Genomic DNA, 26,724 nt, shown 5'->3' on the forward strand with positions numbered 1-26,724 from the left:
ATTCTGTTGAGCTTGACAGTTATACTATGGTTCCATAGGAGAATATTCTTGTTCTTGGGCGACACATGCCAAAATATCTGGGGTATTCGGGTCATTAATTTTTGCAACCTACTCTAAAATGGTTCCACAAAAAAAAAAAAATTAAGTAGACAGGGAGAGAGAATAAAGGAGGATATTTACATTTGAGAAATCACGAATGGAGGAAGAAATTTGTTATACTATTCTTACAATTTTCCTTAGCAACTTGAACTTTTTAAAAATTAAAATATTAAAAATTCTGCCTTCAATTTCTAGTGGTATGACAGGCTGGTTATCCTCCCTAATTAAACAAGTATAGATAAAATGAAAAATATTTTTAAATATACTGCTGACGGACATCTGGGTGGTTCAGTGGTTGAGCATTTGCCTTCAGCTCAGGTTGTGATCCCGGGGTCCTGGGATCGAGTCCTGCACTGGGCTCTCCATGGAGAGCCTGCTTCTCCTTCTACCTATGTCTTTGCCTCTCTCTCTCTCTCTCTCTCATGAGTAAATAAATAAAATCTTTTTATAAATAAATAAATAAACATGTTGCTGAGCTGGCATGAAAAGAAAGAACCCCAAGAAACCAAAAATGAAATAAAACAGGAATCCTGGGGAATAGGCAAATGCCAAAGCCAATTTTAATGGACAGTTTGTTGAACCTTGTGAGGACCATCTTTTAACAGCTTTTTTGAGATCTAATCTGTATACCATAAAAGTCACCTTTTCAAATATACAAGTCAGTGATGATTTTTTGTTTTGTTTTCTAGCATATTCACAAAGCTGTGCAACCATCACTAGTATCTTTTTTTTTTTTTTATGATAGTCACAGAGAGAGAGAGAGAGGCAGAGACACAGGCAGAGGGAGAAGCAGGCTCCATGCACCGGGAGCCTGACGTGGGATTCGATCCCTGCTCTCCAGGATCGCGCCCTGGGCCAAAGGCAGGCACCAAACCGCTGCGCCACCCAGGGATCCCCCATCACTAGTATCTAATATCAGAATGTTCCATCATCCCCAGAAGAAACCCCATACCCATTAGCAGTCACTCCCTTAACACCCGCCCCCCCACCCCGCACCCCAAACACTCCAGGGCCAGGCCCTGACAGCATTCGTCTACTTTATGTTTCTATGGAGTTACCTATTCTGGATACTTCATATGAATATAGTCCCATAATGTGGCCTTCTGTGTCTGGCTTCTGTCACTTAGCATAATGTTTTCTTTTTTTTTTTTAATTTTTATTTATTTATGATAGTCACAGAGAGAGAGAGAGAGAGAGAGAGAGAGAGAGAGAGAGAGGCAGAGACATAGGCAGAGGGAGAAGCAGGCTCCATGCACCGGGAGCCCAATGTGGGATTCGATCCCGGGTCTCCAGGATCGCACCCTGGGCCAAAGGCAGGCGCCAAACCGCTGCGCCACCCAGGGATCCCAGCATAATGTTTTCAATGGTCATCCATGCTATAGCCTCTGTCAGTACTTCATTTATTTTTATTGCTAAATGAATCCATTATATGGGGGTGCCTGGGTGGCTCAGTGGTTAAGTGTCTGACTCTTGGTTTTGGCTCAGGTCATGATTTCAGGGTTGTGAAATAGAGCCTTTGCTCAATGCAAACAAAGCCTGCTCTAGATTCTCTCCCTCTCCCTTCCCATTGGTCCCTCCCCCTACTTGCACTCCACAGGCCCATGTTCACTCTAAAATAAATAAATAAATAAATAAATAAATAAATAAATAAATAAATAAATAAATAAATAAATAAATAAATAAAATCTTTAAAAAAATCCATTGTATGAATATGTCAGGTTTTGTTTATCCATTCATCAGTTGATGGGATTAGGGTTGTTTCCACCTTTTGGCTATTATGATTAATACTGTTATAAACATTCATGTTTGTTTGTTTGATTGATTTATAAGATTTTATTTATTTATTCAAGAGAGACAGAGAGAGAGAGAGGAAGAGCCACAGGCAGAGGGAGAAGCAGGCTCCCGTTATGGGACTCAATCCCAGGACTCCAGGATCATGCTCTGGGCTGAAGGCAGGCGCTAAACCACTGAGCCACCCAGGCATCCCTCCAATTTTTTTTAAATAGGAGCTTGTTTTATTAAATTATTTTGAGTAAATGCCTAGAAATGGAATTGCTGGGTGATATAATAACTGTTTTTCCTTTTGAAGAATTGCCAAATTGTTTTCCAGAGTAGCTGTACCATTTTAAAATCCTAACAGCAGTACATGGGGGTTCCAATTTCTCCACATCCTCGCCAAGCCTTGTTATTTTCTGTCTTTAATTGTAGCCATCTTACTGGGTGTGCAGAGGTATCTCATTATGCTTTTGATTTGTATTTCCCTAAAGACTAAGGAGAAAGAGTATCTTCTTGGTCCTTTGTATATTTTCTTTGAGAAACTGCTATTCATATCCTTTGCCAAGCTTCCATCTTGTTGCTAGGTGGTAGAAGACAGTTAAAACCAAGGGCCCACCCAAGGTGAAAAGTCTACAGGAAACAACTCCCCCCACCTCCACCCCATATAAAGCTGGAATCTTAAAGGACCATCCTTTCAATGTCAAGGTAGGTAAGAATTAACTCACAGTCCAGAGGGAACAGCAAGATAACAGCTATCTCAATCTTGGCAATGAGTAGAGAGCAAAAAATATCCCTTTCAATTCAGAGCTACATTCAGTCTCTCATTTGGGTTGGGTCTGAGTCTTTGTAGGCTATGAACAGCACAGAAGATCTGAAAAAAATTAAGGAATTTCTAGAAATGTAAATAATTAAATTCAAAAATTGAATGTATGTATTAAACAGCTAAAAAAAGGGCTATTAAAGTAGAAGATATAATAGTAATAATAATGATGGCAATAATAAATAAAATGCAGGCCAGGAACACAAAGTTGGAAATTATCAATTTAAAAGACAGAAAATAGAGTCTGAGGATCTAATACATATTTAATTAGAATTTCAGAAGGAGATGAAATAAAATGAGAAAGACAATATTTCCAACATTTCAACAGATAATGGTTGAGAATTTTCCAGTATTGTTAAAGGATGGAAATGGGATCCAAGAATCCCTATTAAACCCAAGAATAAATACAAAGAAATCCTCATACAATGAGATTGCTGTATACAAAGACAAAGACTATTTTAAAAGAAAAAGAAGCCAAATTAAAAAGGAGAGGCAAATTGCAATTTGACTGCCAACTTCAAAAGCAGCCATGGAAACCAATAAGACAAAAGAATGACACCTTTAATGAATGGAGGCAAAAAGGACTGACAACTTAGAATTCTATAATCTGTGTAATTACCTTTCAAGAATGAGGAAGAAAGGTTTTTGTAAAAACAAAAACAGATGGTAGGCCTGAGATATAAGAAAAAACAATGAGTAAAGATATTAGGCAACCATGTGGGTTGTGGGTAAAACAAAATTGTTGACTGTATACAATAATTATAATGTCTAACATGTAGGTGGAAAAGAGTCCAATCTTACAAATTGTGAGGGATGTCATCTGAATTAGAGTTCTGAGGTCTTTGTTTCTGCTTAGGAACAGGTTAAAAATTTGCATTAAGTTCAACCTTAGTTGAACAGCTAAGTATTCATGTTACAATAGCTAAGGAATCCACCAAAGGATAGAAAGAGCATAAGTTCCAAACAGGTAGAATAAAGAAAAAGGATAAGAAATACAAAATGGAAAAATTAATCATTCTAAAACATGGCAATCAAGGCCATCAACATAGAAGGGGCAAATTATGTTACAATTCAATAAGAGAACACAATTTTAGAAGTGAATGAGCAGCTATGTGTATCAACATGGAAAACACTCAATGATGAATGAAAGTAGCAAGTAACAGAAGAAGGCATCACGTGATTCTATATTCTGTTCAGTTTAAAATGAGTCAAGGCTAAACAATGGCTGGAACACTTTGAACTTTATAGAATACAAAGTCCGTACAGGAGTTACCTCTGGAAAGTGGACAGGGCACACAAGGGGCCTGTAAGATGTAGTAGAGTTCTATTTCTTAAACTGAATGGTTGGCATATGGTTACTTGTCTTATTATTCATTAAATCATATATAAGTTTAATACTGTATGATATTTCCACCTACAAAAAAGTTTTAAGGAATCTCAGTTCTAGGGGCACGGTACAAGTGTGCAGAAGACACCTCCCTCCTACTCCTCAGTTATGCAAGTCAGCAACTGAACTGCTGTGGCCTAATCTCTTCAAGTACCTCACGGGACAGGAAACAAACACAACCTCCCATCTGAGCCCCCTTTCTAGCAGCTAAGCCTGAATTAACCCAGTGACCTAGTTTACTGAGTTTTGGTCTTTCACCTTTCACTAAATCAACCTAATCACATAAAGGGAAGTTTTAAAAAAAAAAAAAAATTTCAACATTAGCTTCCCAGAGCAGTGTGAACATAAGCTCGTGATTTGAAATGTGAATGAATAAGAAAACCACTCAAGATTCATGTCACAGTTAAAGGAATCTGAGACATGATTTCCAAAGTATAAGCTAGTAGAATATTAAATACAGTGACTATAGGTCTCTTCAAACATCTCCATCTTTGAGGAAATTTCTGGGTCTGTGAAACCAGAAGGAGGCCAGAGCCTCAAGGCACACAGACCCTTTCTTCCCCTAAAGTAAATCTAGAGTTGAAGGCAGATGAGCTTCCTGCTCTTGACCACCACACACAGTGTCTGGCAATACAACTGTTCTCTGTCTCTAAGGAGTCTTATTCAAGAATGCCCCTTCAAGTCTGCTCTTTTGTTTAGTGCTTATGATAAAGTTTTTTTCTTTCTAAAGTGGTCTTTGATGCCCATCAATCCTTGATTGATAAAGATTTTATACACACACACACACTCACACACACACACACTCACAAAGATTTCATTTATTTGAGAGAGAGAGAGAGCACAAGCAGAGTGAGTGGCAGGCAGAGGCAGAAGCAGACTCCCTGGCCAAGCAGGGAGCCCGACACAGGGCTCAATCCCAGGACCCCATGATCATGACCTGAGCTGAAGGCAAAAATTTAACCAACTGAGCTACTCAGGCACCCCGTATAGATTCTTGTATCCTTTAAAACCTAAATTAAAGATGTCTGTCCTACCTCATGTTCTTTATGGAAACACGGCAGGTTACAAATCAACAATAAAGATGTCTTTCACCTCTGAATATTTTCCTCCCAGAAAGTGTCACCACTTATAATTAGGTTTTGGTTAGAAGAAAGAAAGGGTAAGGCAAGATAAGAACGTCAAAACTTTGCATTTTTTTCCAAAACAGGCCATTAAACTCAGGTCCCCAGAAAATTGGCCTACCCCATAGTTTTTTAGGCCTTCTTTGAATAGAGTTTACACAGGAACATAAATGCATCTACAAAACTGGCACCATTCATAATTGTGGCTGGGTCATTCTTCTATTCAGTCTAAGTGAACTGATCATGTTAAAAGGTAAAATGAGTCTGCATGGTTCTCACTGTAGCCTCTAAGGTTTCTTCAGTTAGAAACATCATCATATTCCTAACCTCAATACATACCACAGAAGCCAAATTTATATTCGTGCTCATTGTTGGGTGTATAAAAACTCACTAGAAGCTAAGATATGGCCATTCACTCTCAATGCAGCTCTGTCAAAGTGGGATTAATCTACATAGTCTCGGTCTACTGAGGGAAGAAGGAAAGAAAGAACTTTATCTTTAGACAGGAAATAAACTAATGTTTACTTCTGGAACAGGGCTTACATGTTATTTTAGCTCATTTTTCTTCTGCTAACTATGAAGTCATCATCACCCTTCTTATTACAGATGGAAGTTCAGAAAATTTTGGTCAGTTGTGCAAGGTCATATAGCTAGAAATTGGATCCATGTCTAAAGTGAAAAAGGGCAAGTTCTTAGAATGTCCTAGAAGTGTGACAAATCACAGGTCTTTCACTTCCAACACAATGAGCCTAGAATCCAATGAAAGTGGCTGTGATAAGTACTGCAGGTGGATCCACTCAACTCCACTCTGTTCCTCTTGTGGTATGCCGTATTGTTCACCACAGGCTGGAAATCAGACTATAGCCCAGGTTACATATACAATGTAGCTCGGGAAGACACATTCATCCAAGGCTTGGAAAGCAAGACATCATGGGGCTAGAAGACAGGCGTTGGATGCTTCTGTGTTCTCAATGCAAACCAAGGGGTGATTTGTTTGCGGCCACTTTACTGAAATCCCAGTGTCCCATCCCTTGCTTCATAGTGTTGAGAAGCAAGTCAGGGAGCATTCTGGGGTTGTGTGTCACAATGGAGACAATGGAGCCCCAGGATCCAGCAGTTGTGAGAATAAATCCTACTTCTTTGCCTTTCTGCCCATGACAGGGGAGTTCCAAGGTATGATTCTGAAAGGTTTTATGGGAAGCTTTAGCTTAAAGCTTGCTCTTCCAGCCCTACAAAAAATTTTGGAAGCCGTCTAACGATGCATAATAAATCTGTTGCTGCTTCAACCAGCTAGAGTGGGTGTTGGTCATCTGCAACTGAACCTTGACTAAGACAATGGCTATCCTGCTTTCCCACTGAAAGGAGATTCTACTGGACAGGTTACCATTAACCTGATGTGTAGATATGGAAGACGGAGAAGCAGTCAGGTGAGATTTGTTTTACCCTGTACTCCACAGGTGTGGTTGACTCATTCATGTATCATTTAGGAACTGTTTCCTCAAATCAAGATCAACTAGAAATGTAAAGTAAGAAAGGATTCCTCAAAACCTGGGCTGGCTTAATATCAATTGAGATAATAAGAGTGAAAGTTCATTTCATTTTAAATGAAAATTAATGGTGGGGCACCTGGGTAGCCCAGTTGGTTAAGTATCTGAATCTTTTTTTTTAATTTATTTATTCATAGAGACAGAGAGAGAGAGGCAGAGACACAGGCAGAGGGAGAGGTAGAGGGAGAGCAGGCTCCATGCAGAGAGCCCGACGTGGGACTCGATCCAGGGTCTCCAGGATCACGCCCTAAGCTGCAGGCAGCACTAAACCACTGCGCTACTGGGGCTGCCCAGCATCTGACTCTTGATTTCAGCTCAGGTTACGATTTCATGGTTCTGAGATTGAGCCCAGTGTCCAGCTCTGCGCTCAGCATAGAGTCTGCTTGAGATTCTCTCTGTCTCAACCTCTCCCTATGCCGCACCCCACCAAAACAAATAAATCTAAAAAAGAAAATAAAATTAATGGTAAAATATTCATCTAAGGAAAAGTACTGCTACCTTCCTGAGGTAGTTCTAGTCATAAATCTTAGCAAAAAGAAACAAACTATATTTTGGATCTGTTAGACTTGTGAGGTGAATAATGGGACCTACAAGGAATAAATGCCATTTGAATTTTAGCTTAAATTTGAAAATCTGAAGTTTTATTTTTTTTTTAAGATTTTACTTATTTATTCATGAGAGACACAGAGAGAGAGAAGCAGAGACACAGGCAGAGGGAGAAGCACTCCATATGCAGGGAGCCCAATGTGGGACTCCATCCGAGGTCCCCAGGATCAGGCCCTGGGCCGAATGCTGCGCTAAACCGCTGAGCCACCCAGGCTGCCCAAATCTGGAGTTTTAAACTATCCTTCAGTATCTCCCTAAACACATCTTTTTTTTTTTTTTTTTATAACTTACATCCTATCATTGGTTTTAATAAAAACAAATATAAATAGTAAGTAAGGTGCTACTTACCACTATATTCTAAATGCCAGACACAGATTCTGGCACACAATAAATACCACATACCTGATGATTGAATAAATGGGTGATGGGCACTGAGGGGGGCACTTGATGAGATGAGCACTGGGTGTTATACTATACGTTGGCAAATCGAACTCCAATAAAAAATATACAAAAATAAACAAATATTCTTATACAGATCTTTAAAAAAAAAAGATATCTTATTAACTTATACTGTAAAACTCTGGAAAAGACCTTGAAGAGCTTACAAGTCAATCCTAACACATCCCTAAAGACAAGGGAACCATTGAGAAGTCTTCTTCATAGGAACTAAAGTAATGTAAATCCCTTGTCCCAAAATTAGTCCACATATTTTAAAAAATCCAATCAAAAGCCAATACAGGGGCACCTGGGTGGCTCAGTTGGTTAAGCAACTGCCTTCAGCCTGGGTTGTGATCCTGAGGGCCCTGACCTCAGCAACTGCACCTCCCCCTGGGTCAACCAGGTGGCCCAGAAGGTACTAGCAGCAGCTATCCCTCCCAGATTGGCACAACTGCTTGCACACTGGGCGCTGGGTGGCCGGGCACAAGGCACTCTGGGGGCAGTAGAGCAATTGGGAAGACAGGTGGGCAGGTGTGGGAGCCAGGACTGTGTGGGTCCCCTCCCTGGCCTACAGGAGAAACAGAGATGGATGGGGAGGGAGAAGGGGTCAGAGAGATGGATGGGGAGGGGCCAAACAGCCTGGGAACATGAAAAGAGAGCATGTGCAAGTGGGAAGGAAGATGGTTTGGGGGGAGGGGCACCCTTCCTCCCACATCAAAAAAAAAGAAAAAAAAAATCTCAGGAGATTAAGCCCCACATCAGGCTCTCTGCTCAGAGCCTGCCTTTCTCTCTCCCTCTGTCTGCCACTCTGCCTACTTGTGTTCACTCTCTCTCTGTCAAATACATAAAGGTTAAAAAAAAAAAAAAAGCAGTATCACAAAAGAGAAGGGACACAGCAGTGCAGTGCAAAATTTAGAACAAATTCTAAAAGTTACGTCTGAGGTGGCTTACCCTATCAGATGTTAAATGTATCCTAGAACTACAAATGTTAAAACAGGGGAACAAAGACTGGAATGTACAGTGTTGAGCCCAAGAAGATACAAGAATTAAGTAAGTCAAACAAGCCACCCAGACTAGTGAGTGAAGAGTTGGCAATGCTCGCAATATCTCATGGTGGGACAACTGAACAGACACTTGGAAACAATGTTGGAACTTGAATTTATACCTTCTGCTACAATAAATTTCAATATGAAGGTTGAACACTAAAAAACACTAAAAGAAAAAGATTAAATACTAATGTATTTGGTTTGTTAGTGAGGTACAAACTTCTAAGCACAATGTCAAATGTGTGTGTGGGGGGGAATGAGATGAATAAATTTCAAGTTAAACTTTGAGTTTTGTAAGTAAAATCATCATAGATAAAATTACAGCAAATAATAGAACAGCTGAACTTCTCTTTCAAGGTAGCTGACCAGACCTGTACGTTTACCTCTGCATCCTCCTTAAGTCTCACTGAAATGACCAAAAAGCAAAACAAAACAAACAAATGAACAAAACCCACAAATAATTAAAAAAAAATACAGAGTAGTGACGAAAACCTGAATAGAGCAGCAGCAGCAGCCTGAAGCAGTGAAGATTCCTGGGGAAGAAATGAGGACAAATTAATGACAAACCTGGGGTTTCTAGCTTCATCTCTGGAAAGGAAAAGAGAGGACCTATCAAAAAAGGTAAGCTTCCAAACAGACCCCAGAAAAATTCAGACTAAAGAACAGAAGTGTGAGAAGGAATAGGTCAAAAGTAATCTGCTAAGGATGAATTTCAAGGCTTAAGGCAGGATACCTGCACCCCAATGTTTATAGCAGCAATGTCCACAATAGCCAAACTCTGGAAGGAGCTTCGTTGTCCATCGAAAGATGAATGGATAAAGAAGATGTGGTCTATGTATACAATGGAATATTACCCATTAGAAACGACAAATACCCACCATTTGCTTCAGCGTGGATGGAACTGGAGGGTATTATGCTGAGTGAAGAAGTCATTCAGAGAAGGACAAATATTATATGGTCTCATTCATTGGGGAATATGAAAAATAGTGAAAGGGAATAAAGGAGAAAGGAGAGAAAATGAGTGGGAAATACCGGAGAGGGAGACAGAACATGAGAGACTCCTAACTTTGGGAAACAAACAAGGGGTAGTGGAAAGGGAGGTGGGCGGGGGGTTGGGGTGACTGGGTAACGGGCACTAAGGGGGGCACTTGGTGGGATGAGCACTGGGTGTTATACTATATGCTGGCAAATCGAACTCCAATAAAAAAATATACAAAAAAAAAAGAAAGAAAAGAAAAGAATTTCAAGGCTTAGAAGCTGCCAAGTTAATCATCCTCTCCCCCATTTCTCCTAGCAGTTACTTTTGGAAATAGCCCCCAAGACAAAGCTTCACCCTGCAATGTGCACACCTCATAGAAATGTCCATGCAGCTACACTATTCCCTAATGACACCTCTTCACTCAATTAATATTTCTCTTCCTCTGGAAACAGACCAAAACCCACTAGATATAGGTCACGTGATAAAAAAAAAAAAAGAAACCTGTGTTCACTGCCAGGGGCACAGGATTCTCACTCACACTAAGCAAACATTCTCCAGCCATTTCATCTACAATTACAAACCGACAATTCATGAATCACCAAATGATTGAGGAAATCAGCCATACAAGGAGCCAACAGACTCAACAAGCAGAAGTGGTCTCTCTGAAAACAAAGTTTAAATATACTAAAGAGTCTTAAAATGATTCAATTTTAAAAAAGCAGCAATCAGGCTATAAAGTAAAAAGAATGACAAACTGTTGGGAATTAAAAATATCGAAGCTCCAAAATACCATACTCAACAGAAAATCTGAATCTGGGCTGAAAGTGTTATTTCCCTAAGGCTCTGCAAAAAGAACAAAGCGAGGAAAGTTTGAAAGAAAAAAAAAAAAGCAAGGAGATACTGAAGACAGTTTAATCTCTCCTGGAACTTCTGGATTGAATAAAGATATTTTGGAAGGAGAAAACAGAACAGATACAGGAAATACAAAAAATATCTCTGTGAAGACAGATTTTGATATTAGTTATATAGGGTCCAATGAAGGCTGATAAAAAAAAAAGAATGCTTTTCTAGACATACAGTGGCAAAGTATATGATCTTTACAGATTTCTTTTTTTTATATTTATTTATTTATTTATGATAGACACAGAGAGAGACAGAGAGGCAGAGACACACAGGCAGAGGGAGAAGCAGGCTCCATGCTGGGAGACTGATGCTGGACTGGATCCCGGGACTCCAGGATTGCGCCCTGGGCCAAAGGCAGGGGCGCAACCGCTGAGCCACCCAGGGATCCCCTCTCTACAGATTTCTAAAGATAGGGAGAAAACTCCAAAAGCTTCTAGGGAGATTTAAAAAAAACATTTGATTGCTAAAAAAAAAGGAACATTATTCCCACAGAGGAGTGGGTTTATAGCTGAAGGCAAACAAGCCCTCTGACTTAAATATTACAAAGGTTATGTCCTGCAAGTGATGCAAAGGACATATTCTCAGCAGGGAGCACCACGGGACATCAGGCTAGAGCTGCCCTGAGAGAGGGACTTCAGATCCTCTCCATTAATCTCATGTTGGGGCAACAGCACTCGGTCTGCCCAGGGAGAGACCCCATCAAGACTCAGAAAACCAAGTGAGTGTTTCACAGTCATCTTTAATTCCCAACCACAACAACCTGAAGCTCCAGTATAATTAACAGATATGGCTCCAAAACTACCTTCCACAAACCATTTCACCCCAATAAAACAACATTCCGCCTACAATTTCTTGCTATACTACCAGTGCCATCTTTCCACATTCTCATGGGTAATACAACATACAAGTCACATCATGCAAGGTTTGCACTGCAACTGTCTGTGGGAATGCATAATCATGAATGGATTGAACCTCACAGGCCTATTTAGGGTCTACCAGACCATCAGGTCTCTTATTAACAGTATGGGATGCTTGGAGACAATGAGGCAAGATCTTCAAAGAATTAATGAAAAGAAATGTTAAGACCTATAATTTTATACCAAATTATTATTCAAATATGAAGATAAAAATGTTTTTAGATGTGCAATCATTTAAAAAGTTTACCATCTTCAAACTCTTCCTAAAAGAATTACTCAAGGAGTTATCTTGAAATTGAAAAATAAATCAAGAAAGTAAGTGACACAAAAAATTGACAGAAGGCTGTGAAAAAATCTAAACTTGTTAAGTCCAAGTAATTGTTCAGTGATATGGGTGGGAAGCTCCAGACAACCAGCAAGAAACAATTCCTAAGAAACCACTTTTTATTTTTTTTATTTTTTTATTTTTTTTAAAGATTTATTTATTTATGATAGAGAGAGAGAGAGAGAGAGAGGCAGAGACACAGGAGGAGGGAGAAGCAGGCTCCATGCCGGGAGCCTGATGTGGGACTCAATCCTGGGACTCCAGGATCGCGCCCTGGGCCAAAGGCAGGTGCTAAACAGCTGAGCCACCCAGGGATCCCGAAACCACTTTTTAAAAAGTAGTGCAGTGGGGTGCCTGACTGGCCTGGTCAGTGGAGCATGTGACTTTTAATTTTGGAGTTGTGGATTTGAGTCCTATGCTGGGTGTAGAGATTACTTAAAATACAAATTCATTGCTTAAAAAAATTTTTTTAAATAAATAAATAGTGCATCCACTCTGCAGAATGGTCAGGCAGTTTCTCAAATAGATAAATGTAGAATTTTCAGGTGATCCAGCAATTCTACTCCTAGGAATACATGCAAGAGAAATGAAAATATAGGTCTACGCAAAAACATATTGTATATGAATATTCGTAGTAGCATCAACAATGTTAAAAGGTAGAAAAAAACCAAATGTCCATAAATTCATGAATGGGTAAAATGTGGTAGAGCCACAAAATGGATTTTATTTGGCAATACAAAGAAATAAAGTACTGATACATGCTACAACATGGATGAACCCTGAAAACATTATGCTAGGTAAAGAAGTCAATCACAAGAGACCACATATTATAAGATTTCATGTATATGAAATATCCAAATTAGGTAAATTTTATACAGACAGATTACAAATTGGTGGTTGCCTAGAGCATGTGGGGAGAGGTTACGGGAAAATAGAGAATAACTGCTAATAGGTATGGGGTTTCTTTTAGGAATGGATAATGAAAATGTTCTAAAACTGATAGCCGTGTTGGCTACACAACTTCTGATATTCTAAGTCACCTGAGTTGTACACTTTTTTTTTTAAGATTTTATTTATTTATCTGAGAGACCCTGAGATCATGACCTGAGCTAAAGGCAGACACTTAACCAACTGAGCCACTCAGGTGCCATGAGTTTTACACTTTAAATGAGTGGACATGGAAATTGCATCAATAAAGGCATTATTTTAAAAACCCAGAAAAAACAGTCTAACACAAAGTATATGGTAAAGAATAGGTAAGGAGGACAGTATCATTTTTTGAATGGTTAAACATCTTAATTTTCTGGGTGGTCAGAAAAATATTTAGATATTTTGAGTAAAATTTAAAAAGTAAACTCCAAACAAAATAGAATTTATAATTTTATTCACTAGAAGAAAAAAGAAAACTAAAAATTCTAAATAAGTTATTATAATAAATATAAATGTGATAAAATTTTCATGTTGAAAACAAGTTCTCTTGTTCTCTCTACCCAAGACTGGGTAGAGAAATAAAATTTCGCTATATGATGGGTATAGAAAATATACTTATAACAGGAAGAAAAAAGGTAAAGAATAAAAGGAGGGTTTCCTTTTGGGAAGATTAAATGTTTTGGAACTATATAGAAGTGGTGATTGTACAACACAGTGAATGTACTAAACACCATTCAATTGTTCACTTAAAATAATTTTATTTCAATCATTTGTGGAATTTGAGAAACAATTCTAACAAACAAAGGGGAGAAAAAAGGGAGAATGAGACAAAACAAGAAACAGACTCTTAACTAGAGAGAACAAATCAATGGTTACCAGAAGGGGTCAGGGGATGGGTGAAGTGGATAATGGGGACTGGGGGGGGCACTTGTTCTGATGAGTACTGGGCAATGTATGAAATTGCTGAATCACTATATTGTACACCTAAAACTAATGTAGCACTGTATGCTAACTGGAATTAAAATAAAAACTTAAATAATTAATTTTATGTTTAGCAAATCTTACCTCAACTCAAAATAAAGGGACAAGAGCATAACAGATAAATGTTGGCCAAAAAAGCTCACATGGAGATATTAAAATAAAACAAAACAGATCACAGCAAAGGAATCAAAAGGTTGATCTTTTTTTTTTTTTTTTAAGATTTTATTTCTTTATTCATGAGAGACACAGAGAGAGAGAGAGAGATGCAGGGACACAGGCAGAGGGAGAAGCAGGCTCCATGCGGGAAGCCTGACATAGGACTCGATCCCGGGTCTCCAGGATCAGGCCCTGGGCTGAAAACAGCACTAAACTGCTGAGCTACCCGGGCTGCCCCCAAAAGGTTGATCTTACATAATGGGTGTAGAAACAGCCAGATATAATATGAACAAATTAAATTTAAGAGTAAAAAAAAAAGTTTTAAAATATAATAGAATATGAAAAGATATCATAACTAAGTAGAGATTTTTCCAAGATCACAAGAATGAGTCAATATTAGATTTATAATTCACTCCATTAGCAAATTAAGGGAACTAAAACCCTGGATGATCACATCAATGAACACTCTTCCCCAACCTATCTTCTAAATTCAACAATCATTTCTGATTAAAATAGCTACAAGTCAAACTTCCCTTCCTTAACTCACAAAAAATATCTACCATAACCTATAGTTAAACCTGTACTATCATTAATACATTAGAAACAGCTCAACTAAAGTTATGAGCCAGCCAAGGACACTCATTTCATCCCAATCATTCAACATTACTCTGGTCGTCTCAACCTATGCAATAGTGGGGGGGGGGGGGAGTATAAATATAAAAACGAAAAGAAAACAGTCCTGGGCACCTGGGTGGCTAAGTTGGTTAAGCATCTTTCTTTGGCTCAAGTCATGATCCTGGGGTCCTGGAACTGAGTCCTGCATCTGCTTCTCCCTCTGCCCTCTCCCCATCTTGTGCTCTCTCATGTGTGCATTCTGTCTCTCAAGTAAATAAATATTTTTTAAAAAATTTGAAAAATAGTAAGAAGAAAACACTCCTTATTCACAGATAGTACTATAATTTTACTTTTAAAATAAAACTATTAGAACTAGAAACTCAAATAAGATGGCTACACACAAGATTAAAATAAGAAAAATAACAGCTGCTTTATAAACCACAAATAATCAGAAATTGATAAAACTTTTGACAAGTCTCCCTTATTGAAAATTAAGAATTCATAATTCTAGTAAGAAATACATAAGGGGTGCTTGGTTGGCTTAGTCGGTTAAGCATCTGCTTTTGGCTTCCATCGGGCTTCCTGTTCAGTGGGGAGTCTGCTTGTCCCTCTCCTTCATCCCCTCTCCCTGCTCATGCTCTGTCACTCACTCTACCTATCAAATAAATAAATGTTTAAAAAAAATACATAAGATTCATCTAGAAAAAACTTAGGACTTCAAGAGCATAAACTGACCCAAATAAAGAGATACTGTATTCATAGGTTATGAGATTCAGTATCATATTAATTTATAATACTAATTATAATTAACTAATCATATTAATTTATACATAATTAAATTATCAAATTAACATGAATTTAATCAAAGTTGTAGGGGATTAGGGAACACTGATTCTGAAAATCACTTGTAGTAGTGTAAATATACACGAATAGCAAAGAAATACAAAAATTAGTAAGACTACTAGATATTAAAATTCGCAATGAATCTATGGTAATTAAAAGGGTTTAGAATTGACTCAAGAATAGAAAAGATTAGGGTCAAGAAATAGTTAAACATATATGGGAATATGGTATGATTAATGGTGAGACAACTGCATACCCATTTGGGGAAAAAAGTGAAATCACATTCTTACCTCATACACACAAAAGGAACCTATGGCTTAAGAGGGTAAATACTTTTTTTTTGGTAAATACTTTTAATACTAAAAAATTCTCCTAGGGGTATCTGGGTGGCTCAGTCAGTTGAGCATATGCCTTTGGCTCAGGTCATGATCCCTGAGTCCTGGGTTCAAGCCCCACCTTGTGCTCTCTGCTCAGCAAGGAGTCTACTTCTCCCTCTGCCCATCACCACTCATGTTTTCTCTCTCACACACTCTCTCCCCCTCAAATAAATAAAATCTCTTAAAAAATTAAAATTAAATAATTTTTAAAAATTCTCCTGTATTTTCTTCAAATATTTGCATAATCCTGGGGCTAGGGAAGCCATGTTTAAGCAAAGTAAATCCTAGAAGGCCAAATAAAGATAACAGTTTAAAGATATTTTTTTATTTAGAGAGCATGCAAGCAGCGGAAGGGCTAAGGGAGAAGGAGAAAGAGAATCTCAAGCAGACTCCATGCTGAGTTTGGAGCCCAATGCAGGGCTCAATCTCACAACCCTGAGATAGATCATGACCTAAGCTGAAAGTAAGAGTCTGACACTTAACCAACTGAGCCACCCAGTTTCCCAAAAGATAAGGATTTAGATTCTGTGCAAATTAGAAATTTATTTTGATGAAAATGGCATGACTGATGCTATTAACAAGTGACAGAAAATTAATACCCATAAGAACATAAAAAAATCAAGATATTATTAAATGATGAAATAGTAGCAGGATATATGTAACATGCTCATTCATGTATGTGTGTCATACTATATATTTGCACAGATATAGAAAAAAGGTCTAGGAGAAATGTGAATGGTAAGTACAAGGCAGCAGGCTGGATGAGGGATGGAATGGAGGGCATAGGTTAGCAGAGACCTGCAGTTTTCATCCCATATATAAATGATTTGAAATTTATCTTTACAATGAGCACTTACTACTTTGCTACAAGCTTCTTGAATTCCATTAACCCATAAATATATTCTCATTAATAAAAAATGTAAACCTATAAAAAAGCAGTTAAAAAGCAAACAACCCATTCGAACACATTCCCCAAACCAATCTTATTTCTCTCCTGGGAGATAATTTTCATTTAAGTTTTCTCTCTCTTGGGATGCCTGGGTAGCTCAGTGGTTGAGCATCTGCCTTTGGTGTAAGGTGTGATTCCAGGGTTCTGGGATTGAGTCCTGCATGAGGCTCCCCACAGGGAGCCTGCTTCTCCCTCTGCCTATGTCTCTGCCTCTCTCTGTGTGTCTCTCATGAATAAATAAATAAAATCTTTTTAAAAGAGTTTTCTCTTTTATATCTTTAAAACATTTTTTTATTATTTATTTATGATAGAGAGAGAGACAGAGAGAGAGAGAGAGAGAGAGAGAGAGAGAGAGGCAGAAGACATAGGCAGAGGGAGAAGCAGGCTCCATGCACCGGGAGCCTGACGTGGGATTCGATCCCGGGTCTCCAGGATCGCGCCCTGGGCCAAAGGCAGGCGCCAAACCGCTGCGCCACCCAGGGATCCCCTTTAAAACATTTTTTAAAGAAAGTTTTCAGTGAAGAGGAAAAATCAAGCAGTTACCAAAAGAAGAAATAAATGGCTAATGAGCATTTAAAAAATATTCAAGTTTAATAATCTCCAAAATGAAAATAAAAACAATTTGTTCATTTTTACATGTCCAGGGTTCCCCTAAATATCAGCTGATGTTCTTTCTGGTGTCCATTCCAAACTAGTTTTAATTATTTTGACTATCTCCCATTCCAACAAAATTGGCAAATATTAAAAGAAAGCTTGAGTATTTGCAGAAACAAACCCTGTTACACACTAAAACACCACTAGAGGAAATGCAAATTGCTATAAACCCTTCTGTATAATTTGGCAGTAGAATCTTAAAAACACATATGCCAAACCACCAAAAAACTTAGAACTAATAAATGAAGTCATCAAAATTGTAGGATACAAGATCAAGGATATGGAACTCAATTAGATTTCTATGATCTAACAATGAAGAGCTCAAAAAATAAAATTAATAATTCCACTTGTAATAGCATCAGAAAGAAAAAGTACTTACAAATAAATCTAACTAAAGAAAAACAAGACCTGTGTGCTGAAAACTACAAAACATTGTTGAAATTAGAGAAAACCTAATTAAATGGAAACACATCCTATGTTCATGAATTGGAAATTTTAATTTTGTTAAGATGGCAATACACCCCAAATTGATCTACAGAGTCAGTACAATCCATATTGAAATTTCAGCTGCCACTTTTGCAGAAATTGACAAACTAATACTAAAATTCATATGGAAATGCAAGGTACTGAGAATAGCCAAAAAAAAAAAATTTTTGAAAAAAGATAAATTTGGTGCACTCACAACTCCTGATTTCAAAACTTTCTACAAAGCTAATCAATACAGTGTGGTACTGGCACAAGGACATAGAGATCAATGGAATAGAACTGAGAATCAAGAAATAAACCCTTACGTTACATTTGATTTTTGACAAGGGTACCAAGACAATTCAATGGGAGAAAACTAGTCTTTTCATCAAATGGTATTGGGGCAATTAGATATCTGTCTGGAAAAGAATCAACTTAGACCCCTACCCTCATACAATATATAAAAGGCAACTCAAAATGTATCATAGACTCAAAGTTAAGAGAAAACTATACAACTTTTTAGGAAAAAAACATAAAAGTAAATCTTCATGACCTTGCATTAAGAAAGTATTCTCAGATATGATATAAAAAGCATAAGCCACAAAAGAAAAAAATATATAAACTGAACTTTATCAATTAAAGAATCTTTGCTTGACTTCAAAGGACACCATCCATAAAGTGAAAAGACAACCCACAGAACGGAAGAAAAATATTTGCAAATCATATACCTGAATAAGAGAATTGTATCCAAAATATATAAAGAGCTCTTACAACTCAACAAAAAAAAAATAATATTTTAAGTATCAAAGGATCTGAATAGACATTTCCCCAAAGAAGATATACAAATGACCAATAAGCATATGAAGAGCTGTTCAAAATCATTAGTTGTTATAGAAATACAAACCAAAACCACAATGAGATAACACTTCACATTCTGTATGACACCCAGAACTAAAAAGACAGAAAATAGGGGGCGCCTGGGTGGCTCAGTCAGTTAAGCTTCCAACTCTTGGTTTCAGCTCAGGTCATGATCTTAGGGTCCTGGCATGGAGCCCAACGTCAGGCTCCCCAGTCAACAGGGAGTCTGTTTCCTCACTGCTGCTCACATGTGCACTCTCTATCTCTCTAAAATAAATAAATAAATAAATATCTTTTAAAAAGCAGATAATAAGCAATCTTAGTGAGGATGTAGAGAAATTGAAACTCGGATTGCTGGCTGGATTGTAGTGTGTGTAGTGCAGCCACTTTGAAAATAGTCTAGCAGTACTTCAAAATATTAAACAAAGAGTTACCCTATGACTCAGCCATTCCATTCCTACGTAAGTGCCCAAGAGAAGTGAAAACATATGTGCACAAAAAAACTTGTACATGAAAGTTCATAGCTGCATTACTCATAATAGTCAAAATGTGGAAATAACTCAAATGCCCATCAATTGATGAATAAACAAAATAATATACATATAATACAATGGAATATTATTTGCAATAAAAGGAATGAAGTACTGATAGATGCTATAGCATGGATGACCACTAAAAGCATTATGTTAAAAAATAATAATAAAAATAAAAGCATTATGTTAAGTAAAAGAAACCAGAGTCACATATTGTAGGGCCATTTTTGTGAAATGTCCAGAATAGACAAATCTCTAGAGACAGAAAGCAGACTAATGGTTCCCAAGAACTAAGAGGAGGGAAGAATAGGAAGTAACTGCTAATAGGTATGGGATTTCTTTCTGAGGTGACAAATATGATCTAAAATAGTGGTGGTAACAACTCTGTAAGTATCCTAAAAATCCTTGACTTGTACACATTAAAAAGGTCAATTTTATAATCTATTTTCATAGAGCTGCTTTTTAAGAATGCACATGCTAAAACTCAAAGAACTTTACAGTAAAAAGGGTGAATTTTATTAGAAACCTCAATAAACTTGACTTTAAAGAAAATTCATAGAACTTTTATTCAATTCTAAGTATTCCTCCTTAGAAAACATTAAAGAACAACCAGAAAGGGGCACCTTAACAGTCGGTTAAATATCTGCCTTTGGCTCAGGTCACAATCCTGGGGTCCTGGGATCAAGCCCCGCATGGGGATCCCTGCTCAGTGGGAAGTCTGCTTCTTTCTCCTGCCACCTCTCTCTCCCCCTCTGCCCCTCTTTCCTACTAGTGTTCGCACTCTCAAATAAATAAAATCTAAAACAAAACAAAACAAAAAACCAGAAAGAGCATAAAGGAATTTTATTACAGTTTTAAAGGAAAGAAACAAATTGAACGGAAGGAGCCTGGATATTTATGGAATACTATGTGGCCATTAAGAATGTCATAAGAAATTAATTATTAATGAGAAAAGATAATCTATCAGGTCTCTGCAGGACACATGGCACTTTCAGATTGGGTAATCTGAGTTGAGTTTAATAAAGGTATTATTTATAAAGCAGAGTGCAGGAAAACCACAGTGATAGTGCAGTGCCTGGCAATGGTAAGCAGCTGGGAGTGAATGGCTATCAGAGCCAGGAAAAACAGCTGTGTGGAGAGGGTTGCCAGACAGCCCGCCTTCCGTGGAGGGACAGAGTCAACCCGCTGAGAGTCAGCAGGGACGAATCCTAGGGACTGAATAACCAGGAGCTGCTCTCCTCTTACCCTATCCGCCTCCTGCAGGAACCACTTTTGGATGAATTCAGTGAAACATCAGAGAAGTCCCCTTGGGACGGTCCATGCAAGTCAGTCTTCAGGGTGGAGAAGAGTGGAGCAGGGTATAGAGTGGATCTGAGGGACAAATGGGAGATATCCAGCACAGATAGTCATAGCAATAAGCAAAAAGACTAGTTTACAAGTGACTGTATTTTTAAAAAACACAGATAAATGATACATAACCACTTGAAAAACTCTGCAATGGTTTATTACAAGAGTCAACTCAGAGTTCCTTAACAGTGGTACTATTGGCAATTGGTAAAACAATTCATTCATTGTTGGGGACTGTCCTATGCACTTCAGAACATTTAGCAACCCTGATCCTCAGGGCACTAAACATCAGGAGAAGCTTCATGTATTACAATAACCAATTTTTTTTTTTTTTTAAATTCTAGCCTCTTCTAGCACTATGCCTGGTAGGAACCACCATAGGGATAGAATTACAGGGGGGTTTTCTTGCCTAAATTCTTCTATTTTTTCTACAAAAACTAGGTATTATTTTTGCAAAATAAAAAAACTGTGTTCACGGTTTTTTTTTTAAAAGACTTCCACCAGATAGTATAATTTAGATTCTAGCTCTCAGTAAACTCTATTCGTCCTTCCCCACCTAAGTCTGCTAATGACAGTAAGTATATGAAAGGTGACCCAATATTATTACACGGATGCTGTAATTCATTTTGAAGTCACCAGATAACAGGAAGGGTGCAATTAACTCAGCTTCTGACAAATCACTTTAATTCTTCAAATACTCGTAATTGTTATAAGATCACAGCATCCCACAAGTCACAGGTCAAGCACTGGATTGCTTCTAGCTTGTTATAAAACCTTAAACGGAAGGAAATGACTACAATTTGGTTTCAACACAATGTTACATTGGCACAATCCAAAGTGTTTGAATAGGTTAGCTACAACCATTCACTCCTGGGGGAAAGCCAGGGCTACGGATTTTGACAACAGATTTGGGAAAACATTATGTTTTGTTCTCTATTAAATAATAATTTCTCCCAGGTTCAAGCAGGAAGAGTCTTAGCAATTCTTTGTGTCAGTATTTGGGTTTTTTTCCAAGGCAAAAAGTAACATTCTTCTGGGGGTAGGTCTATCATAATGCCAGGGCTAGGATAGCAATAGTTTGAAACCTGCTTCCTTCACCCCATAAAGAATCAGTGGTGCGACACTGCACTGCCTCCAAGAAACTATCCATGTCTGATGCAGACATTAAAACATGAACAAAAAACTATCTTATCTTAGATCAGTAAAGCATATATCATTTGAGGTGATCCTTCACACTTTTTATTTTAGAAACTCTTCTAATGTAAAAAAAAATGTTTAATAGGCTCACACTACAGATAATAATTTAAACTGGCAGAACTTTGTGGAAAGATAACTTCAGAATATGTAACAAGGGCAGCCCAGGTGGCTCAGCGATTTAGCACCGCCTTCAGCGCAGAGTGTGATCCTGGAGACCCAAGATCGAGTCCCGGTTCGGGCTCCCTGCATGGAGCCTGCTTCTCCCTCTGCCTGTGTCTCTGCCTCTCTCTCTCTCTCTTATGAATAAATAAATAAAATCTAAAAAAAAAAAAAAAGAATATGTAACAAAACCCTTAAATTTGTGTACTCTTTGACACACAATTCTACTTTAAGGTACTTTCCCTTGAGAAAATTACTGGTTAAAAGTGAGAAGAGGGACAAAGAAGGAAGATTGCTATAGCACTGGCTATACTAGTAAAACCTAGAAACGTGTTAATTTTATTTTTTTAACTTTTATTGTATTTTTTTTTAGAGATAGAGAGCATGCAGAGGGAGAGAGAATCCCAAAAGGCTCTCCATCCAGCAAAGAGCCCAATGTAAAGCTTGGTCCCACAAGCCTGGTATCATGACTCAAGCTGAAATCAAGAGTCAGATACCCAACCAACTGAGCCACTCAGGCACCTTGAAACATGTTAATTTTAAAATAGAAAAGAGAGGAAATCAAATACAGCACTTCCTTACAACAGAAAACTGTAATAATTGAGATCCAAGATCCTGAGAAACGCTTATGGTATGGCAAGTGAACACTGCATGTCATAAACCCATAAAAAAAATTATAAGAATATACACGCATAGGGGGAAAAAAAGGGTTGGGGCAGCTGGGTGGCTCAGTTGGTTAAGCATTTGCCTTCGGCTCAGGTCATGATCCCAGGGGCCTGGGATCAAGCTTTGCTTTGGGCTTCCTGCTTAGCCGGAAATCTGCTTCTCTCACTCTCTCTCCTTCTGCCCCTTCCCACCATGGACTCTCTCTCTCAAATAAATAAGATCTTTATTTGTTTTTAAAGATTTATTTATTTATTTTTATTTATGATAGACACAGAGAGAGAGAGAAAGAGGCAGAGACACAGGAGGAGGGAGAAGCAGGCTCCATGCCGGGAGCCCAACGTGGGACTCGATCCTGGGACTCCAGGATCGCGCCCTGGGCCAAAGGCAGGCGCCAAACGGCTGAGCCACCCAGGGATCCCTAAATAAGATCTTTAAAATAAACAAACAAACAAATAAATAATAAACGTATGTATGTATGTCAGTCTTACAGGCAGAGTTATAAGTTTGCCCCACTGTCTCCTCGTTTTAAAATCCCTTAGAGCTGTAAATAACATGTTTATAATCTGTTCCTTGATCTGTTTTTCGCAGTTGTAGGTGTTATCCACTGGCTTCCCCCTCTGGGAGAAGAGGCTTTAGCACTCCCAGACCACCTTTTACCCATCTCAACCTATATTATACCTATACCCTGCCTGTCTCCCCCTATGTTTGGGGTTAAATTAACAATCAGTGTTGACCTTAGGACACCATAGACACTGTTCACAGCTGAGCCACTGAGTAGTCTGTGAGCGCTTTTCCTTTTCTGCCCAGTTTGTTTCCCTGGAGTTAGTGATTTTCTTTTCCATTTCTTCCTTCTTTATCTGTTTCCTCACTAATTTTACCTTGTCAAAATTTCCTATCAGGCAACCAAGAGACATCTGGAATTCTATCAAGGTTGTCTCACGACCAATCCTCTCTGGGAGCCTCTGACCCGCTCCCACCTGGCCTGCATACCTGGGTACAGCTGACAGCCTGGGGTCTCCTGCAGCAGCACCCTGGAGATTCTTTCTCTCTTCTTCTCTTCTGGGTTGGGTCCCCTGCTTCTCCTGACCAGTGTTCCTCTCTCTTTTGCCTAACTCCCAGTGGGGGGACCACACAGACTTTAGTAGTTTCCTGAGAAGGGATATATGTGTGTATTGAGATTTACATCTTTCAAAATATCTCAATCTGTTCCACATAATTAATAGTTTGATTAGGTAAAGAATGTTAGATTGGAAATTGTTTCCCTTCAGAATTTGGAAAGTATTCCTCCATTGTCTTTTAGCTGTTCTGTTGTTTTCAGAAATTTCAATTCTTCATCCTTTCTTTTCTTTCCCTTCTGGAAGCCTGTGGACTCTCCTGAGAGATCTATAAGATCACACTAATGTGCTGCCTTCTGAGTCCATATCCTTCCATTATACTGAGAACCTGGTGTGTTCTCTCAATCAGGAAAACTTAAGTATAAGGAGATATTTTTAAATTGTCCCGTTTTTTTCTCTGAAACTCTTTTTACCTTTTTTCTCCTTTTCTTAAAAAAAGATTTTATTTATTTATTTGAGAGTGAGCACATGAGAGTGGGGTGGGGGGCGGGGAGGGTGGCAGAAGTAGAGGGAGAAGCACGCAGGACTCTATGCAGGGCTCCATCCCAGGACCCTGAGACCATACCTGAGCTGAAGGCAGACGCTTAACCAACTGAGCCACCCAGGTGCCCCAAAACCGACTCTTTAAAACATGTGCATATATAGCTGTCAGAAGTAAAAATTGAACTATTGTAGTGATATGGGTAATTTTTCCTACTTGTTTTTCCATGCCAAAGTATCAACCACTGGTGGTTGTTTTCTGTGATGGGATTGTGGGCCATTTACATCTTGTCCTTCACTTTCCTATTTTCTGAAAAAGTGTGGAACACAGAGCATATTGATCAGAAATCAGAGAACAAAAGGCATTTTTCTTCATGCCTGGTCCAAATCCACCCTGGGTAGAGGCCCCTATCTCTGACTTTAGCTTCTGTTTGTTCTGCTGGAGCAGAGGAGCCTGCCTACAACTTCATTCACATAGCAAATATTTGTCGAATTCCTATAACTCAGGCCCTGCAAGGTGATTCCAATACCTTAGTTTTTATTGGGTCTCTTGTATCCCTCAACATTCCCTGAGGGAACTAGCTGGGGGGATGAGCTGAGTCAACACTTCTCAAACTTTATGTGCCCTGGAATCAATTCAGTTGATCTGGGGTGGGGTGTGAGACTCCAGAGGAGCAAGTAAGCTATTTGATGTACCAGGTTTTGTTGGAGGCCTCTCTAAGAAACCACCCGAGTCTTCTGCCACTTTTATACCAACATAGCTCACATTCTCTAACCCCATATAAGCTAGATTTCAATGCCACAAATGTTTCAAGGAGTGTGTGTGAGCTATGATAGAAAGAGGACTGGTTAGACAGCTGGGAAGATACCCCTTAACTTAAGGGGTTAAGAAGAGCAGGGCCCTGGAGTCAGACCTGGGGCTGAACTGCAGTCCCATTACTCTCAGGTGTGACTTAACTTTCCCTCCTTATGCCTCAGTCTTTTCCCATGTAAAATGGAATAATTGAAGCCACTTTCACGGGGTGGGGCTCTTGTGTGGATTACAGGGCACAAAGGCATCTAAAAGTTTTGAGGGGACCCTGCCCCACCGTGAGTTTAATTAACAGTAGCCACCAGTAGCTGTTAGCAGGGCTCCAGCCAAGAGGACTGGCTGGGCTTAAGGAGAAATCACTTGACCGTTCAGCCTCCATGTCCTATGAAGAGAGGAATGCACACTCCAGGCCTCCTCCCCAGAAATGTTGTGAGCCTACACCAGGATGTGCACAGCACGAGTCAGGAAACCTTCTGGCCCTCAACGGGCTTGAGGCCCTCAGATTTTACTCAGTATAAGTTTTTTAATCCACCTCAATCTTACTACCAGGGAAGATAAATTAGGCAAAGAAAAAAGTCCTCTCCTCCTCTTCCCCCCCCCCCACCCCCCGGAGTTTTGTAAAGCTTTGCTTTTAGGGAGGAGGCCATCCACGTGGAGATCAGGCAAGGGAGGCATCAGGTGTCGGTGAGGCTCATTAACACCAACTCAACGCCCACCAGGCATCCCGCGCCCGAGACCCTCCTCTACCCGCGAGCCGGCCCGGCAGGTCGGGGTCCTCCCCCAGTAGGCCTCCTGAGGGTCACGACCCTCTTCCCGGCAGGGAGCGCAAGGTGATCCGAGAGGTGGTCTCTGAGTTTGGCACACGGGGCAGAAGGCGAGACCGAGCCCAAAGGGCTTCCTGGAAGCTGGAAGCTGGAAGCCGGCCCCCGCCCCCGGCCCCGGCCCCCGCCCCGGCACTCACGATCTCCGCCACGATGAGGAGCCCGGGCAGGGTGCGGAGGAACTCCCGGTCGTAGGCGAAGCTGCTGCTGCTGGTGGAGAAGTTCTCGGCGAAGGAGCTGGCGGTGGTGGTGACGGTGTGCGAGCGGGCGCGCTGCGGCTCCTCCATCGCCGCGCCCGGCCCGGCTGGCCCCTCCTCGGGGACCCCCCCGGCGCGCGGCCCGGGCCCTGGGGACACCGGCGGGGGGAGGGGAGCGCGGCGGGCGCGGGGACCGAGGCGCGTGCCGTGGAGTGCGCGGGGCCCCCGGCTCCTCGGCGCGGGCTCGGGGGGGGGAGGAGAAGGAGGAGGAGGAGGAGGAGAAGGAGGAGGAGGAGGAGAAGGAGGAGGAGGAGGAGGAGAGCCCCGCGCCCGGGGAGACCGCCGGCAGCCGAGGCGGCGGAGGCCGGGAGGAGGGGAGGGGGCGTGGAGAGGGGCGGGCGCGAGGCGGGCGGGAGAAGGACCGCCCCGTAGAGGAGCGCGGGCCGGCGGCCGCCTCACCTGTTGCGGGGGCCCCGGCGGGGGTGCGGGGGGCGGCCGGGGGCGGGGGGAGCGGGGGGAGCGGGGCGCGGGCGGGCGGCGCGGAGCAGAGGGCGCGGGGTCCCGGGGGCCGCGCAGCCCCCGCCCCCTCCGGGCCCCGCCCCCGCG

The 26,724-nt window shown here is 40.2% G+C and overlaps 1 protein-coding gene across 2 annotated transcripts in view; it reads right to left on the reverse strand.

Annotated features, from left to right (window-relative positions):
• Positions 1-26,480, reverse strand: part of CMTM8 (CKLF like MARVEL transmembrane domain containing 8) — a 110,528-nt gene extending 84,048 nt beyond the window's left edge. Inside the window, exons 1-2 of one of the 2 annotated variants that reach the window (XM_055321472.1) lie at positions 26,062-26,480; positions 23,685-23,843 (exon numbers count right to left, since the gene is read on the reverse strand). In XM_055321472.1, the coding sequence (XP_055177447.1) occupies positions 23,685-23,843; positions 26,062-26,208 (306 nt within the window). In that variant the 5' untranslated portion in view covers positions 26,209-26,480. The remainder of the gene's footprint in view (positions 1-23,684; positions 23,844-26,061) is intronic. The other variant, XM_055321473.1, reaches the window with a different exon arrangement.
• Positions 26,481-26,724: the final 244 nt, after the last annotated feature.

Source organism: Nyctereutes procyonoides, unplaced genomic scaffold (genome assembly GCF_905146905.1).
Source record: "Nyctereutes procyonoides isolate TBG_1078 unplaced genomic scaffold, NYPRO_anot_genome, whole genome shotgun sequence".
NCBI classification, from domain to species: domain Eukaryota; kingdom Metazoa; phylum Chordata; class Mammalia; order Carnivora; family Canidae; genus Nyctereutes; species Nyctereutes procyonoides.